Here is a 19,555-nt window from a genome sequence, read left to right as displayed (position 1 = left end):
TCTAGACAAATATAATCAGATAGAGGATGAGCTGATATCGGATTTCCGTCAAGCATTCAAGCAATGGGATCCGGTCAGAATGAGAGAAGTGGCGGGAATGCTCTTACATTTTAAGGTAAGTTAAAGATTACTTTCATCAAATGTTATCATTTTGTCTCAGATGAAGGTTCTCAGGCATGAGATTTTTCAGTTTTAAAACTGAATTCTTTTTAGTCAAAATGTCCGCAATTTTCTTTAATTTCAGCCTGTTTTTGGTACTTTTTGTTGAAGAAAGTGCAATGCAGTCTCATGCAGGGGCGTAGCCAGCTTCCTTGGTCAGGGGGGTAAAAGAAAATTTCAGGGGCACAGCTGAAAAAAATTGCAGTTGCAAAATGCGCAAAAATTTTGAAGGTGACACTATTTTTGCCCACGATGGAGATGAAAATGGCAGTATTGTGACAATGTGCGCTTACAGCGTGCAAAAATTTTGTATTTTACACTATTTTAGTCCATGATTGGGTGAATTTTGATGGAAAAGGGGCTCCTTGCCCTTTTCCTTTGCCCTTTGGTCAGAAGGGCACTTTTTTCTTTCATTTTTGTCAGGGGGCAGTCTGCCCCCCCTGACTACACTACTGGTCTCATGCCTGGGTTCTGTGGCTTATAAAATTGTAGTAATTTGTTAGACTGCTGCCCTCACTTGTCAACTTACTGGTTGATGACTGTGTTAAAAAAGACTTTGCAACCAGATTCTGGTTGCGTTGACACTGCGCACTAGCACAGTACCCAAATTCTATATACATATTTTGAGGCAATTTAATATCATCCGGGTCCCCCAATTGGGATATTCCAGCTAAAATCCATACATCCCTAATGAAGACATGATATTAATCGCCCACACACATGGAGTGTTACCCGAATTGGTGACTCCATTTGAATTCTACACCTCCTCTGGGGATGATTAAGATCATGTTTTCCATAGGGGGTGTATGGATTTCAACTAGAATAGCCCATTTTGTACTGAGTTTGGATATCTTTATGAGTATATTCCACAGAATTAGGGAAGGAGAACCGGGACTAAACCGCCATCTTGATACAGGCATGGAGCAAAAATTGGGGGTATTCGGTTTCCCTTGGAATGCGAACGACGTAGATAGTTGTCATGCAAGCGTGACATAGCATGATTAGGCGCATTTGAGAGACGCATGGGATCTGCACGCGAGTACCAAGACGCTTCAGATGAGACGCAGAATTGTTTTCGTTCGTCTCCACGCACCTCTGGCACCTCTCCCCATAGCTGACAGCGTGATTGTACATGGCGGACAGTATAAGGGAGTCCTGTTTCTCCTTCTCTAAATATGCTGTGTATTCATGTAATTTTTTGTTTGTTTCTAGGGCTACAATCGATGTGTGGATGCATTTATTGAAGAGAGTCAAATGGTAAGTCTGCTCTAATAAAAATTGATATATTGGCATAATAGGCTGGAAGAAATAGATTTTTAAACACGATTTCTTTCCAAAATACACCAAAATTTTGAGATTTTTGGGTACATTTTGCAATAATATTTTTTTAAATGCACCCAAAATTCAATTCTTCCCAAATCTTTCAACTAAATATCCAAATTGTGTGATTTTTGATGCATTTTTCAATAACCGTAACACTATTAATTAATCAGAGGCTGAATTAAAAATGCAGTTTGTGTCACCTGTCAATCAAACAGGTTTGCGTTTTGTAAATATGATTGAAAGACAGCACCCAAATTTTTAATTTTGTGTGCATTTTGTTTTAATAGTGTTTTGTTTATAATCGGAGACGTGCTGTCTTTCAATTCTCAAGAAAGACAAATAAAATCTGTGTACTTTTTGAAATTTCTTCCAAACCATGATAAAGACAAATAAACTGGTAGCAACATATTCAAACGCTAAATTACATGAAATTTTTTTCCTTTTAATAACAGAATACCAGGATAATAACAGATGTTTATGAAGATTTAATACCACTGTGCAGAAAAGTAAGTATTCGGTATTCCAGTTCAAAGCCATACACCCCTATGGACGACATGACCTCAATCTTCCACATGGAGTGTGAATTTTAAATGGGGTTACCTGAATGAGTAAAGTCTACATTTCAAATTCATACCCCCCTATGTGGGAAATTCATACACCCCCTATGGAAGACATGACCATAATCTTCCACACGGAGTGTGAATTTCAAATGGGGTTATCTAAATGAGTGACTCCATTTGAAATCTACACCCCTGTGTAGGAGATTAAGGACATGTCTTCCACAGGGGGTGTATGGATTTCAAGTGGAACAGTCTATTCTCTATATTTTACCTACTCCAGATTGGTTTTTGTTGATGTCGCATGTTGGTTTTGTTCTTGTTTTTTCTTTTTTCTAATTATTAAAAGAAATATTATCCTGTTTTGTCTGATAATTTCACCTGGAGGAAAAAGCTAAAATTGTTACATTTTTATGATTTTTTTCACATGGCCAAAATTGTGTGCTGAAGGCTAGAATAATTTGTTGTTTTGTCAGAAACAACTTGTCAAATCAAGCTGTATATTTTATGTGAGTTTGTTTTAAATTATCTTACCATCTTATTCATTTTTGGACAACATGCATGCAAAGACAGGATTATTAAAGCAATAATGTGCGATTTGCATAAAGAATAGATTCTTATTTGTTTTCCACAAAATGTTATTTCATTCAGTGCCTAAAATTATTGTTAATGTATGTATGTATAAGTTCGCCGATCATTATTGAGCAGAGCTTCACCCAGCTAGGACTTACAAATAAGATGTATAACTATAAAAAAAAGATGAATAGGGATATACACACAGTTTATATGTCACTGATTCAATACTACACATGTATGGTCGGTGAACTCTGAATAAATCCGGAAATTTCAGGGTTTATCAAAAAAACTTAATTTTAACTATAATTAAAGCACTTCTGGCTTAGTCTTTCACATGGTATTTTAATGCACCATTGAGCATTACGATCATGCAAAAAGTAGAAATTCCAGAAAAATTGAGGGCATCACTGTGGAGCAAATCACACATGGCTTTAACAGAGGAACATTGGCAATTACTGTTTGGGTTGAAAATCATTTAAAAAATATGAGTTTTTCAACTAAAAACAGGTCTGTAATTTTTTTGTTTAAATAGAGGCCATAGCGCAGATGAACAACTTCTATGATATATTCATCACAGTATAATTATAGTAACTGACACAGTACAAAGAAAGCAATGGATAATAGATTTCAAATGATTCTCATTTTGCCTGCAGGTTAATTCTCAAGTCCATGAGGTCTTCAGCAGTCCAGAAAGTGTCATGGGAAAATTTGTCCTCAATTTATACCATGAAAAACTACAGGTAAGTCATTAAACTAGGTAGGTAAGCTAGTGTCCGATGTCATTACACATCCAGTTTTTCCAGGAACATGCCCCAGCGACCAGAAAAACATGGGTACCACTGAAGTCGCTTGAGGCAAAATGTTTTACAATCTCGAATGTTGACGTTCACTTTTGAACACCAATAGGTGAACTTGTAGTTGATACAATATTTGAGATCGTCTGAGAAAATAAAAATGGCCAACAAGAAATGCCACTAATTGAACTCTTACAGGGGAACATGCAGCTTTAATATTTAGCCAACATAGGGTCGGCTATCATATTTAAAAAGTATTGTTTGTCTCTTTTTTATGTTTTGTGTAATAGTAGAGGAAAAGACCTAATGTTTTGTGAACAAATCTTTGGAACAAAGGTTTGAAAGTGTTTTTGGCATGCCTGAAGGGTACTGAAAAGATTTGGACTGGGCTGCCCTTTTTAAAGTGTCAAACATTTTTGGTAGGGGTCAATTAAGGTCAAATAGGGGTCAAAATTATAAATTGTCCCAACTCTTTTAAAAAAAGTATACCAAATTACTCGCCTGGTCATATAAGGAATCCAAAAAGGTATAGTTTGTTCTATCTGCGACCTTTGGTAACAGAGTTATGGTCAGAAACATGACAAAGGTCAACACACTTTTGGTTAGGTGCATTTTTACTAAAACGGTTAAGATTATCAAATTTCTATGATTTTGGTGTCTAGATATAATGTTTTCTGACATGACTTTATGACTTCTTTTAGGTTAAAAGTCAAATGAGTTCATTTTTCAAAATGTTCAAAGTGTTCCTTTGTCCAGAATTTGATCGTCTTGATGCAACTGCATTGGAGCGATTTTGGGTAGGAATTCCTCAGATGTGCTCCAGAATTTTGGTCAAAGGTCATCATGAGGGTATCATGAAGGTGTCATGAGGGGTCATTCCGTAATTGTAATAAACATTTGGGTAAGGTTTCTAAAATCAAGTTTAAGGCCTCTGTCAGTGTAGCTTGAACACATTTGTCTATGAGTAGTTTGAAACACTGAGCCCTTGGGTTTAGAGCACTCTGTCCATGATAGCGAGGTGGTGAACTAGTCGGCCAACCTTTTCGTACCTATTATGTGTTCGGATTCTTGCATAGTTACACCACTTGGCATGCGTGGGCTGCCAGAGGCTTTGTGCTGTCATATAATGTGTTAGTGCTGTAGCGTTTGCAGCACTCAGGGCAGTTAGGGTTAATAAATGCTTCATTCATTAACCCTAACACACTGTAACAATGTAAGATAAATGAATTTTGAAATGAATAATGAATGGTCTCAAAAATAAATAAATAAATAAATAAAAAACTTTGGACAGTTGATTAATAACATTATGCGCATACTTTATTTTCAGAAATACATCAGTGACAAATTGGGCAATCAGGAAGATATGGAAGTATTTCTGAGGAACCTTCATGATCTCTATCAAAGGTAGGTCCACAGAATTGGGCTATTCCAGTTAAAATACATACACCCCCTATAGAAGACATTCAAACTCCTATTTGAAATGCACACTCCCTGTGTGGAAGATTAAGGTCATGTCTTCCATAGGGGGGTAATATGGATTTCAACTGGAATAGTTCATTGTGTTACTCTAAAATGCCAGACGACCACAAGAGCCAGAGCCACTGGCCTTAACAGGTGGTGTGATGGTGTAGGTATATTTTGACAGTTAAGACTCACATCCCGTGCCTCTCCTGCAGTTTACAAGATCCCCAGTTGGAGCATGGTTCAGTTCTGTATTTGAACCCCAGTTCAAAAAGAAAACATTCACAATGTCAGCAGGGCTACAAGCCCTATATTTCCTATCCCCTATCCCATAGTTACTGGTATCGGGTACCCACTGTATTTGACTTCCACTGTCCTGTATTTGTCCTATATTTTCCTTTAAACTGTTCCTATATTATTCCTATACTTTTGCAAGGGCTGGATTGAAGCCCTTGTCTGGTCCAAAGCTAATTTGTTATATTTTTCAGCTGTAGGCTTATAATATAATAGCCTCTTAGCAAAAAAATTACAACAAAATCAGTCTTTTTTTAAATCAGTTCTGAAGATGAACAAGTCCAGTTGAAATTCATATGCCCCCTATGGAAGACATGACCTTAAGCATCCACACAGGGAGTGTGAATTACAAGTGGGGCTACCTGAATTGGTGACTCCATTTGAAATCTACCCCCCACTGTATGCGAGCTTAAGGTCCTGCCTTCCATAGGGTGTATGGATTTCAACTGGAATAGCCTAATTCAGCACTATGTTCAGTTCCCAATACCCCCAATTCAATGATTTGTGCTGCACACCCATACCAAAATGTAATAGGCCATTTTACTACATTATTACATGGACCAAAACACAAGTGAAGATACAACCAAAGCAGTTCTGGTTTTAAAGCTCTTTGACCAGATTGACAGCCTCATATCCTCCATTTGTCATAATCAAGACTGAGATTGTGGTTTTAGAAGAAAGCTCATCATATTTCTCATTACCCCAGTAAAAAAATGTCAATGCCCTAGATATATTTCGTTGAAATGGTGAAAGCAAAAACGTGGCAAATTGTGGTAACCACAACCAGAAGTATGTACTATCCTACAGGGCATTATTATACAGTCATTTGCTGCTTCTTATATCAAGTTGCTTGACCAATACAACTCAAAATTTGGAAACATATTATTTTAATGTCAGTCAGATAGAAAACAGAACATTAAAAAAATGGACCACACCTTTTTAGTCTTGTCGTTTGCCATCAGGTGTAGAAGAAGTAGTGAAAAGGATCTTAGGTCAATTCAGGCTACATAAGGTCAACCCCAATTGATGGTACTGTATGTAAATGTGTAATTGTTACTTATTCTTAACCACCACAGGACCGGAAGACTTACAACTGCCCTATCTGAATACAAGCTAGGCTCCGACGCACACCTCCTCAACCGTCTTACCAAACACTCATTTGTCACTTTAATTACTATTCATTCTTGTTAATCTCCACCACAGGACCGGAAGGCTTACAACTGCCCTATCTGAATACAAACTAGGCTCTGACGCACACCTCCTCAACCGTCTCACCAAACACATATTTGGTCGATATCTGGATATGTATATAGAATATGAAATACAGCATCTCAAAGACAAAATGTCTGAGAATCTCAAGGCCTATTATGATAGTTTAGGGCACAATAAGAGAGCCTCACATCACCAGGGAGGGTAAGGAATGTGTCTTTGCTTGTTTGTTTATTTGTTTGTTTGTTTGTTTGTTTGTTTCACGATAAACCATTATGTCGTCATTGGGCTGGAAAAACCTCCTATGTGTCTGTGACCCCTGAACATGTTTAAAACAAACTGCCAACTGGTTACATAGGAATTTTTACTTTAAACATGTTCAGGGGCCAATGACACATAGGAGGTTTTGCTGTCCAACGACGATGTGTATGCTTGCTTTGGTCACATAACATAATTATAATAGTTTAGGGCACAATGAAAGAGCCTTGCAGCAGCAGAGAGGGTAATTAGCCAAAATGTGTGATTTGCATAAAAAATATATTCCTATTGAAATGTTAGTTTTCACTGATCACATTTTCCCCTTTTTAATTTCGAGCCAAACAAATGAGGTAAAACGAAGAAAATTCAATGATACACACGTACGCAATGCGTTTAGCCCTCACACGAATGCTGAACTCAGAATAAAACCGGATTTAATGTAAAACCTAAAATTTTACTGTAATTAGAGCACTTCAGGCTTAGTCTCTCATGTGGTATTTAAGTACACCACTGGGCAATACAATCATGCAAAAAGTAGAAATTTGAGAAAAATCGAGGGCATTGCTGTGGAGCAAATCACACTTTATGGCTTTAAGGAATATATCTCATCTTCTCTGGTTTCACTAACCATTATATGTATGCATGCATTAGCATTAGTCACATTACATAAGCTCTTTGGTTGTAAATGTTATCATTAACACAGTGGACTGTTCCACTTGAAATCCATACACCCCCTTTGGAAGACATGACTGTAATCTTCCATGCAGGGAGTGAGTGTGAATATCAAATGGGGTACCAGAAAGGGTGACTCCATTTGAAACCTACACCCCCTTTGTAAAAGATTAAAGTCATGTCTTTCATAGGGGGTTGTATGGATTTCAACTGGACTAGCTCAATCAGGCTTTGTGGGACTGGACAAAGAGGTGTATCCTCCTGACCCAATTTTTTTTTTGAGAGTTGGAACAGAAATATTTTATAGATTCCGTCTCCCAACCCAGCCCTAAATAGACCCCAACTCAAAAACTCTTAAGTTTTTGTATCACTCAAAAACATGCTGTAGGAGAATTGTTCCAATTCCAATTGCATGTATGACATGATTATTATTACATGCTCGCATACTTTAAATGTTTTCTGTTAATTTGGCTTCAAATTATTTAAGTGTTTTTACTGTCTTTGTGTTATTGCAAAATAGTTCAATTTAAAGAGAAAATACATGTATCACTTTTTGACCAATCTTGGCATATATAATGTACCTGCACGGACACGTTCGGACAAATCACGGTGCACAGTTTTGAATAATGCGCATTGGAGGTAGTAGAATGCAGTTAAAGGGGTACTTTGTGATTCTAAAATCCTATATCTTTTTCCAACATGATGTCAGTTGGGTCTGACATTGAAATTGCGAGTTATGCATAATTGCATGTACTACGGTACGAAAAATTGCATGTATTAGTTACAATATCCCAAAAGCCACTGTGTAATTTTGGCCTGTCAACAGCTCAAACAGCGCTAGGTTTTCAAACAAGGGGTCAAAAATTTTGAATTTTGTGAAGCTATGGATCCAAAACAATAGAAATAAAGGGTGAAAATGACCCTTTAGCAACCTCAAAATGGTAATTTTGTGCGCCCAAAGCTAAAACAATGCGCCTATGACCCCATGGCGCAAGTTAGCGATACCCCTGAGCTCAAACTTACATTGGTTCTGTACACAAATATGGTGAAGTCCTAGGTCTCTGATGGTATAAAAATCTCATCTTTTTGGACTAACTTGGGGGTTGAGGCTGTGGAACACTAAGTGGCCCTTTAATGATCTTCAAAATTCTTCATATAATCAGAGAGTGAATTAAAAAGACTAGTTTGCATCGGATGTCACTGTCAACCAAAACTCCCCACAACCCTTGATTGGTTCTAGTAGCGCAAAGAGGAACGTTGATTCAGCTGGTACCTTCATTGGAAACAAAAAATGGCGAAAAATTATGGTACTTTTACAAGCAAAAACAACTTTTCAAAGAATTGTTGACATGGTGTCTTCATAAACGAAAGTTTCCTATTACTAATACTAAGACCCAAGTTTTGAGATGGTTTTTATGTTTTAAGGTACAAAATTTGCATTAAGACACACTGTTTTACCACAGTATTCAAAAATTTCAATCATCACAATAACTTGTAAACAAATCATTTCTGAGTTTGATTGACAGTTGAAGTCAGACGCAAATTAGTATTTTCTATCTCTTGCTCCGAATACAGTTCTGCAATATTTGTACTTCATATCTGTGTATTGTTTCTATTGCTTGTAGTTTCTCTAGTGTTTCTACTGTGTCTGTGGCCATATATAGATCAGCATATCGTACCTCTTATGTATGTACTGTATTGTCTGTAATAAACGCCCCAGTGGCGTTGCATTTTTCCAAATGGGGGCGTTTATTAGAAGTGAATTGTCAGTGAAAAAATTAAAAAATTGGGTTCAATTTCCTGATGGTGCTCCTGTAGAAAGGAGGGGTTTATGACTACTTAATACTACTACTGATGGCGGCACCCACAGAAAATGATACTTTTGTGGTAAATACAGCAAGATTACACCCGTAAGTGCATCATCAAGCAAGAATCTGATGAAATTAGTGAATAATTATTAGGCAATGAAATGGATGGAAGTTTGAGTCATAATAGGTTTTGTCCAAGCAATTTAGCGATCATCGCTGACATGACTGATGTAAGCTTACTCACACAATATGGCATGGAAATGTTTACATTTTTGTCAACTTTTCATTGACAAATTGAAGGGGGCGTGTATTAGAGGGGGAGCGTTTATTACAGACAATATGGTATGTGACATTGGACGCAAGCTAGTATTTTTATCTGTTTCGAATACAGTTTTGCACTATTTGTACTTCATATATGCGGGCATATTATGTGAATTTGTTTAATTGTTGTTTGTTTCTATCGCTTGTAGTTTCTCTAGTGTTACTGCTGTGTCTGTGGCCATTTATAGATCAGCACACCGTACTTCATATGTGTATGTATGTATGTAGGGGTCTAGGTTTGGGTGGGTGTACCTGTATTGTATGTGATTCCATGTTTTATGTTTATGTGTTTAATTGTGGGATAGGCTTTTACGATGGGAGTTCATAACAATTAGTGAATTTTTTAGTGAATTCACCGTCGGACAAGTTTGGAACTGCCAAGCTTTCGTCAGGAGTAGCTCTGACTTCTTCAGGACAAAATACCTAAGAATGAGACATGTATGCTGCCTATTGCCTACTGATGGGTCCAAAATGAGCCATTTACTAAAGACTGCTCCTTGTCAGCAAGGTGACAGTAAGCAAGGGGTGGCCTACGTGTCTCATTCTAAGGTATTTTGTCCTGACGAAGTCAGAGAAACATGATCCTAAGTTTAATACTGTAAAGGTAAAAAATTGGGACATTCCAGTTGAAATCCACAAACCCTCTAGGAAGATATGACCTTAACTCTAACACTACCAGAACTCACTAAAAAGCTCACTATGAACACAACTGGGCACAGGGTTGCCAAACCCGTGATTTGGTAGCCCAATTGGGCAACTTTTGGAGATTTTTCCAGCGACTTCCGATAGTTTCTTGTCCCATAGAAACCAACGGTAAAGAGAAAAATTGGGCGACTTTCCGATTATTTGACCTGCGATTCGGGCTGAAATCTTTTGCAAGGACGCAATCAGCTCAAGTCATATATACCTAGGGAATCGCTGGCCGGGCCAGTGACACCCCACTGGCTACAGGTTGGTGATCTTCTGTGTGGCATGCAAGGTGTCGTGAGGTTCGAATCCCAGGGGTACCAAGTGACTTCTTTGTTCATCTCTCCTTTTTCATTTGTCCTTCCCCTTCCGATAGAAAAAAAAAAACATGGGCACACAGTAGGGTTAATCTTCCACAAAAGGAGTGTGAATTTAAAATGGGAATTGGTGATTCCATTTAAAATCTATAGCTCCTTTGTGGTTATGTCTTCCATAGGGGGTGTATGGATTTCAACTGGAATAGTCCAATGTTAGCGCTACATTTATTTTCAGGCTTTTTATATTCAAAGCTGCTACAGCAAAAATAACAATGCATGAATATATTCCTGTTATGTATAGGTCAATGTAAGGAATGTAGCAAATTTAAAAAGAAGGGAAACAGTTCAAAATTGGCAAAGCGCAAAAAATTAATGCCATGAAAATGTCCACTTTTACAGTAGTCTATCATCGTTTGGCAGGAAAAACTTCCTATGTACTTGTGGCCCTTGAACATGTTTAAATCAAAACAGCCCAGAGGTTACATAGGAGGTTTTTGCTTTAAACATGTTCAGGGGCCAATGACACATGGGATAGTTGTTTATCTGCCCATCAATACTAGTTTAGTTTGGGGCAAATTTTGATCATGCACAACTTTTGCTAATTGGGCTTTTGCAATTGTAACCCGTACACCCCTATATGGAAAACATGACCTTAATCTCCCCCACACAGGGGGTGTAGATTTCAAATAGAGTCATCCATTCATGTAACTCCATTTGAAACTCACACCCCCTGTGTGGGTGATTACGGTCTGTTTTCCATAAGGGGTATATGTATTTCAACTGGAATAGCCCATTGGCAGTACTGTTTCCACTATGAACCACAATGGCCTCATCCCAATGGCATAGTTCAATAACCTCAATTAAACAATCATGGTGCAAAATTTGACCTCAAGTTGCAGAGTATGAGTTTTGTACCCAAATTGTCAAAGGTCATTCAATGAATGTGCAAATGTATTGGAGTTAAAGAACTGTGCCTTGATAGATGAGCATGTTGTGGATCCTAGTGTATGAGTAAAATATTCTAATTATGGTCAATATCCATACTTTTGTACATGTAGCTTACATGATCTACAGAACAAACTAAGAACCATACAACAGAAAGGAAACATCAACATCGGTCCATCAGCGCCTCTAGTTGATTATGGCGGAGAAACATTCCTGTCTCAAGAGATCGCATTGAATCTACTGCACGAATCTAAACAAGCCTTTAATAGATGCCAATTGGTAAGGATAATAGGACTTAGTATAGATACCGTATTTCCTCGAATAGTCACCCCCTTCAATTAAACGCCCCTCAACCAATATGTTTCAAAAATGCTGATATTTCCATGTTATCTTGTGTAGTAGCTTACCAAGGTCCACACATGTTCGCTAATGGCAGCGGTAATTGACAAAAATCTGGTCGTAAACCCGGAAGTGAACTGAAAGTCATTGTTCCTAAGTTCATAGTTCTTCATTTCAGCGTGAGGTTTAGCTTACGGGAATAATCGTTCTAAAATTGGCCTCAAATAAAAACGCCCCCCTTTTGGAAAATGCAACACCCCCGGGGGCGACTATTCAAGGAAATACGGTATGTCCCTTTATCTGCATTCATTATAAAAAAAGTTTTTATTGATATCAATTAGTAAAAAGGGAAACATCAACATTGGTCCATCATCGCCTCTAGTGAACTATGTGTAGAAACCACAAACTATTCACCAACAGCCAAAGTCCCTTTGCTTTGTATGCTGTGAATTCTGACCTATTCATGAAGGCTGGTCGTTCGATTATGCATGTCAAACAAATCACGCCAGCATTGAGTACCTTCATGATAAGGTTTTGTGTTATGTCGCAGTTCGTGGAACGATTGGCCCTCATTAATGGGTGATGCTGGGACTTTGCCTGTTGGTGAGTTAGAGAATAAATGATAGGATTTTGTCTTTTGCCTATCCAATATCGTGTCATAATGGATGGGCTGGCCAATATTTTGAGTAGTGGATGCCGGCGCAGCCGGCATCCACTACTCATTCTTATTCAGTTTTAATGTAATTTTTGCGAGAAAAACTGCCCTTTTTCAGAAAAAAATAAAGTTACTTTTGTGAGGACATCCCGTTGTTTTAAATGAACGAAACCATCACGAACATCTAAGCCGCCCGAATCGCGTTCTTAGTTCTCGCCGTGTATTACGCTGAACGCATGATCGCGCGATCATTGAGGAGCAACAAGCGTGCCGCCGTTGCTATGTGGCGGCGCGCCTGACTAATATCACTATCAACTATTGTGAGATATTATACACCAGAAAACCAATCAAATTACTTGAATTCTTTACAAGACGCACCCATTGAATAAGAATATTCTGTATTAGTCTATGGGAGAAACATTCCTGTCTCAGGATTGAATCATCTGCACAAATCTGATCAACCCTTTAATAGATGTCAATTGGTAAGGATAATATGACTTAGTAGATGTGTCCCTTCAACTGTGTATGTATTTAAACAAGCTTTTAGGGCTCGGATAGCGACATTTGCACAGGTTTTTTTGTGAGATCGTGGAGCACATCAGACACACCAAATTGCATTCTGAATACCGGTATGTGGAATGTCAAATTTTATGGCAAATTAATTGATATTTTTGACATTCAATCATTTGCATCTTGGGTAATATTTTTTTCAGTTCTCGCAATCCAACCAAGCCGAGAATGCAGCTATTATCTTTGACATGTTAGCCCTAACCCTACCCGTGGTTTTTTGGCTATCGGAAAGTCACTTGGCACCCCGGATTCAACCTCGGACCCCTCGCATGCCACGCAGAAGATCCCCAGCATGTAGCTACACAGGTGGCGTTGGCCCGACCAGCGATTCCCTGGGTATATATGACTTGGTCTGATTAAGTCATCAAGTCCCGTGGAATGCATGCACGCAGAGCGGTTTTAATAGTGAGCTTTAGTGAGTCCTAGTTCTGTTAGGGTTAAGAAGGCATATAGGGAAAATATGCATGGTCACTAACCCTAACTCTACCCGTGGTTTTTTGGCTATCGGAAGGGAAAGAAGGAACGAAAAGGAGAGAAGATGAAGAAGAAAGTCACTTGGCACCCGGGATTCAACCTCGGACCCCTCGCATGCCACGCAGAAGATCCCCAGCATGTAGCTACACAGGCGACGTTGGCCCGGCCAACGATTCCCTGGGTATATATGACTTGGTCTGATTGCGTCATCAAGTCCCGTGGAATGCATGCACGCAGAGCGGTTTTAATAGTGAGCTTTAGTGAGTCCTAGTTCTGTTAGGGTTAGTCAATTACCTATGCTCAGAACATATCGATTATGCATTGGAGACCGGGATACAAGGCATCGCATTTCACTCAGTTTATTGACACACTCTTCTCTATTCATTTGCATCTTGTGTACTCTTCCTTTCAGCTCTCGCAATCCAACCAAGCGGAGAATGCAGCTATTATCTTTGACACATTAGTCGATTACCTATGCTCAGAACATATTGACTACGCATTGGAGACCGGCCTACAAGGCATAGCCTCTCACGAACCCAAGGTGCAACCACAGACGTATTTCTTTGATATCTCCAGTCAGGCTAATGCTATATTTCATTTATTGGAGAAACAGTTCAGTGATGTATTAGTGCCACTTATAAGGTATGTCTAGAGAAGATATCATACACTTCCCATAATGCATTATTCCTAATTATATTTTCTGCACTGATTTGCTATCTACAGTGCAACATGGGTCACTAGTGATGAAATGTACCGCAATGAACAGAGCACATCCATATCTGGCAAAATGTGTTTATTTCTTGACTTGACCCATATTTAGCCAGTCCATTCTCAAAATGAAAACAAAGGGAACCTGTACAAAGTAATGGGAGTGCCATTTGGAGTAATAAAGCGATGTACATGTTTCATGTTGCAAAGGATTCTGGGAAGGGTAAGATATCTTCTATGAGGTATGTCTAAGGGGAGACTGTTCTGTCCTGGCTTTGCTCCACTGAGCCCAGCCATTCCCAATAAATTTATGTGCATTCGGTTCCAGTATATACCTGATGCCGCAAGTTTTCTCTGGGTCCTCTGGTTTCCTTCTGTTTCTAAAACTGGACTTTCTTCCTTGATTGTAAAGTTTTGGACTATATTAGGTTCCACTGCCTGAACAGAATTTATCATGTCTCACCTCCTTTTTCAACCGATTCGATGGTAAAACATCTGTAGTGAGTTAGCAACATTTAACCACAGATTGCCTCCAGCAAAACTCACTTCCTGGGGACTATAAACACCATACAAGGTCATTTTAACTCATTGACCCATTTGTGTCATATACTGAGTCTAGTTATAATGACAGACTGGCGATATGGTCAACTTGGATAAATACTAACCTCTTAAGTTGTGATCAATTCTTTTTAGGCAGTGAAACCTAATGAATTTCTTTATTGAATATGATTGAAGATACAACAAGTATAGATAGGGCCTAAAAATTTTGTTTGATTAGCGTAATATAAAAAAAAAAGATTAGGGTAGGTCGGTCAGCAATATTTGTTTTTATTATTATTTTTTTTATACACAAATTTTAAGCTGTAAATTGCGTATGATAAAGGTAGGCATGAGAATTTTCCCGCTTTTGCAGGATTTCCAGCTTTTTTGTAGTCCAAATTCCGCACTTTCTTTTAATTTCAGCCCGTTTTTGGCCTTTTTAGCCTCATTTCACATGCTTTTTCAGGCTTTTTCAAACTTTCCAGGGTTTTTCATGGATGATCATTCTCATGCCTGTAAAGGCTTTGAATTTTTTTTTTTTTAATTTGAATTTTTTTTAACAATTTAAAACATTTTTGCAAAAAATAAGAAAAAATGTCTAGGGTCGGGCCTATTTTTAGGGTCGGTCGGGTTACAATTTTTTTTTAGGCCTAATGGCACAAATAGCTTGAGTAGCTGTAATCGCCTACAAAATTTTTAAAAAAACAAGCGAACAAAAGATAATTTTGAGGTTTCCAAAGGTAAAATATCTGGTTTGCAAAAGATATTGAATTATGAGAGTGATGGACATGTTGGCCATGGAGGAGAATATATGGCTTTCCTTAGAATGGACTAGGCAAAAATGGAGGGCACTTCCAATCAAATCATGCCTGCGAAATAAGGGTTAAATGTAGGAGTAAGGGTCCTACATGTCAGACCACCAAAGTGGACTGCAACTAATAACTAATATTGGGCTATCCCAATTGAAATCCATACACCCTATGGAATACATGACCTTAATCTTCCATACAGGGTATGTAGATTTCAAATGATCAAATGACATCAGACTAGTTGATGTTACCAAAGTTGGGAAAATTCCTGTCCCAGGTCTTTCTTATTGGGCTATTCCAGTTGAATTCCATACACCACACATGACATTTATCTTTCACACAGGGGGTGTAGATTTAAATGATCAGATGATGTCACACTAGGTGCCATCACCAAAGTTTGGAAAATTCTTGTCCAGGGACTTGCTGAGTTTGATCATGATTTGTGTCAGTGACACCTACCATGGCATTATCTGATCAGGTTGGTCTATCTCTAGCCGTTTCCAAGAAACACCAGAGCTAACAACATCGGCTGATGATGAGGAAGCTTCTTGATGAGGAATTAAGCTTCTCCAGGTAGGAGAAATAAACAAGTAGTGTTGAAGTTTAATTTTAGATAATTCCCTTGAATTATGATGGTTCTCTGTTTCTTTTCTTTCAGTGCATCGCCAGTACATAGTGAATGTGTGATGAAGAAAAAGAACCTCATGGAACAAATGGAAGCAAAAGTAGAAGTTGGTTTAGACAAGTGAGTAAGAAACTTGAGTTAGAAGTCAATTAGAAATGTCACTCTCTATATATACATACTAACATTACTATAATCGAAGACAGAATTTAAAAGACTAGTTTGCATCTGACATCATCTGTCAATCAACTCGGGTTTGATTACGAGTGTCGTGATGATTGAGTTTCTGAACACGGCGGTTAAAACAGCGGGCCTTATGGTTAATTTTGCAGCTTCAAACATACAAATCATCCCAAAAGTCTTAGTAATAGAAAACTTTCTTTCCTGAAAGCACCATGTCAACAATACCTAGAAAAGTTGCTTTTTGCCAGGTAAAAGTACCATTATTTTTCATCATGTTCTGCGATTCCTTTTCTCCGATGAAAGCACCAGACGAATCAATCTTCCTTTTATGTGCTACTTAGAGAATAAACGATATGAATTTTTGTTTTTACTCTCCTCCACTGTGTGACAGATGACAGGCAGGTCCAATATTTTGCAGACAATATCCACTACGATAAAATATTGGACCTGCCTGTCGTCTATCACATGGTAGAGGACAGTAAAAACAAAAATTCATAACGTTTATTCTCATTCTTAGTTAAATATATATTATGTTATATGCTCTTTTATTTTGCTAAGTTACTGTCAGAAGAACTCCCCTTTTTCTGAAATGAAAGAAACTTGTTTACCGTTTTAGTTGCACATATTGCGATCTTGTTCACATATTACACTCTAGAATGTGCTTTATACTTGCCTTGACAATCATGTTCCGCAATGACTCGGCTCCTGCCGTCTACCGTGTGATAGACGACATGCAGAAACCAATGAAATTCAGCGCTTACAAGTTAAACCACAGCCACTGGCTAAGAATAACCAATCAAGGGTCGTGGGCAGTTTGAATCACAGTGACTTCAGACATAAACTAGTCTTTTTAATTCTGTCTTTGATTATAACTTTACTAATAGTAGGAGCAAACATTAAGCCAGTTTATTCCAAGTGACATCACCTTGGTCTGGGGCCGCCATTTTATAAATGAATCTAGAAGATCAGCAACGACACCTCTTTTTTGTTTTACATTCCAGATGTTAAATCTACATCACATACAAAATTTGAATCGGCCGTTTTTATTTTAGGGCAGTTTTTCTGTAACTGGTCTTTACATGTAGTTCTATGGGGAGAGTGTCCGTTGAGGGCGCTATAGCTAAAGCTTCAATGTTTGAAACAAAAATGCAATTTAAAAAAAAATGACCGATGGTATTTTTCTGAAATTTTCAGAGTATGTGGTATGAACAGCTACAAATGTAATCAAGTAGTTACCTTACCTGCTCTTCTCCGACAAAATAAAAAGTCCTATATCTCAATGATAATGAAACCTAGGTGATTACTCACTAAATATTGGAAGTTTAAGATGTGTGACTAGATCGACAGCCTCATCCCCCTCACATTTTTTATCATCAAAACTGAGATTGTGAAGAAAGCTCATAAGTTACTCATTACCCCAGTAAAATTTTGCACCCAGGGGATGTGTTTTCTTTTAGCACCAGAACTAAATTTGTTTGATCTGTGTATCGGCCGATGATGCTGCTTCAATGTTTGTTATTAACAAACTATCAATTAATCAGAATTTATGCTAAATTTATATTGGACGATATCGATAGAGGCAATGATTCATATATGTTATTACAATTAACAATAGTCAATGAATTGATTTCATAAATAATAAAGACCGGCCAAGCATCGATGGTCGTTCGAAAAATCAAACTAATTCGCCTAAACGTTGTGAATTGTGGTAACTACAACCAGAAATTCATGTTTACATAGTTTTGCCTCTCATATTAATACAACTCAAAAATTTGGAAAAATATTTGTGCATGTTTCAGATCATCACTCACTTTTTTTACAAGCCTACTCAAATTGCACAGCAATCTTAGTCATTTTTTCATCAGAAAATGATTCTTTACAATAATGTTTATTTAAAATTTGTCTGCTCCTGTGCATTAGACACACATAACAAAATAAACTCCCTGGAGGAAGTTATCATAACTCGCTTTTTTTTTTTTCCTACTCAATTTTTTTCGTTATCATTCATGAACACCATGCAGCACAGCAATCTTAGCCATTTTTTCATCAGATAATGATTCTTTTCGATAATATTTATTTAAAATGTGCCTACTCCTGTGCATTAGACACACACAGCAAAATAAACTCCCTGGAGGAAGTTGAAGATTTGATCTGAAACCAACGAGATGGGTACCAAATATAAACACATGCATCAAGTGACTTATAGTGAAAAAAAAACCATTTAAGTTGTACCAAGTGTAGCAAACTGGGCGTTAGCCAGGATTTGAAAGTAGGGCGTCCAACCTAGTCTGGGATTTTGGGAGAGCGCCACCAACGGCCAAAATCCAGCTATTCACCAAACCAGGAAGTAAACAAGCTAAAACAAAATGACACCCATTGAAGGTCTTACTTGCGAAAACACATCATAAAGTACCTTTTTATCAGGGTTCGGTTTTTGCCGGCAAAAACCTGTTTTTGCCGGCAAAGTGGCAAAAACCTGGCAAAAACTGTTTTTGCCAGTTTTTGCCTGGTTTAAACCGGCAAAAATGGCAAAAACTGGCAAAAACTCGCATATAGTCACTCAAATATTAAAAAGTGACACAGAAAGCTCATAAACAGTAACACACATATTTTAACGAATCATTTAACATATTTTTTGTCTCATCAAGTCTTTAAAATGAAAAAGTTTTGAATTTGATACATGCCACATTTCGATTAAATGCACTTGAGCAATGAAAACGCATGCCTTTAATTTCTTAATATATTGCTATAATTACAAAATCTGGCCTTGTTACACTCGGGAACTTATTTTTGTAACTTAATAATTTGTTTTGAGATGAAAAAATTGAATTATAAATCACTTTCTTAGTTTTTGCCATTTTTGCCGGCAAAAACTGTTTTTGCCAAGTGGTTAAAACCGCGTTTTTTTCCACCTGCGGCAAAAACCTGCGAACCCTGCTTTTTATAGACAGTGGTTTGTAACCTTTTTATAGACATTTAGAGGCTCCTAACAGTGGTTTGTAACATTCAACATGATTGTATATCGCAAAAGGCTTTTATTTTAACAGCCTCGTAGACGGCTTTAGCATTTTGTAGGCCATCCATTCTCATGACAGGCCTTCCATATGACTGCCGGTTGGGTCTCTAGCTAAAGCTAAGGTTGCAAAGGCAACCAATTCTTAAAGCACATCTACTATTTCTTTCCCCTTGTGTATTTGTGACATGTCATGTCAAAAGGAGACACTTTTGGTTTTAGGAGAGGTTTTTACATATCTTAAATATAGAGATATAACGC

General features: G+C 37.8%; 1 protein-coding gene across 2 annotated transcripts in view; it reads left to right on the top strand.

Annotated features, from left to right (window-relative positions):
• The window catches only part of LOC140145819 (exocyst complex component 5-like), a 53,481-nt gene that overhangs the window by 22,441 nt on the left and 11,485 nt on the right, over nt 1-19,555 (top strand). Inside the window, exons 6-15 of one of the 2 annotated variants that reach the window (XM_072167497.1) lie at nt 6-115; nt 1,372-1,416; nt 1,935-1,988; nt 3,269-3,355; nt 4,737-4,813; nt 6,368-6,577; nt 9,582-9,644; nt 11,495-11,660; nt 13,832-14,061; nt 16,135-16,221. In XM_072167497.1, the coding sequence (XP_072023598.1) occupies nt 6-115; nt 1,372-1,416; nt 1,935-1,988; nt 3,269-3,355; nt 4,737-4,813; nt 6,368-6,577; nt 9,582-9,644; nt 11,495-11,660; nt 13,832-14,061; nt 16,135-16,221 (1,129 nt within the window). The remainder of the gene's footprint in view (nt 1-5; nt 116-1,371; nt 1,417-1,934; nt 1,989-3,268; nt 3,356-4,736; nt 4,814-6,367; nt 6,578-9,581; nt 9,645-11,494; nt 11,661-13,831; nt 14,062-16,134; nt 16,222-19,555) is intronic. The other variant, XM_072167499.1, reaches the window with a different exon arrangement.

Source organism: Amphiura filiformis, chromosome 2 (assembly GCF_039555335.1).
Source record: "Amphiura filiformis chromosome 2, Afil_fr2py, whole genome shotgun sequence".
In the NCBI taxonomy this organism is placed as follows: domain Eukaryota; kingdom Metazoa; phylum Echinodermata; class Ophiuroidea; order Amphilepidida; family Amphiuridae; genus Amphiura; species Amphiura filiformis.
Note: the sequence above shows the minus strand (reverse complement) of the source record. Positions and strands in the feature narration are given on the sequence as shown.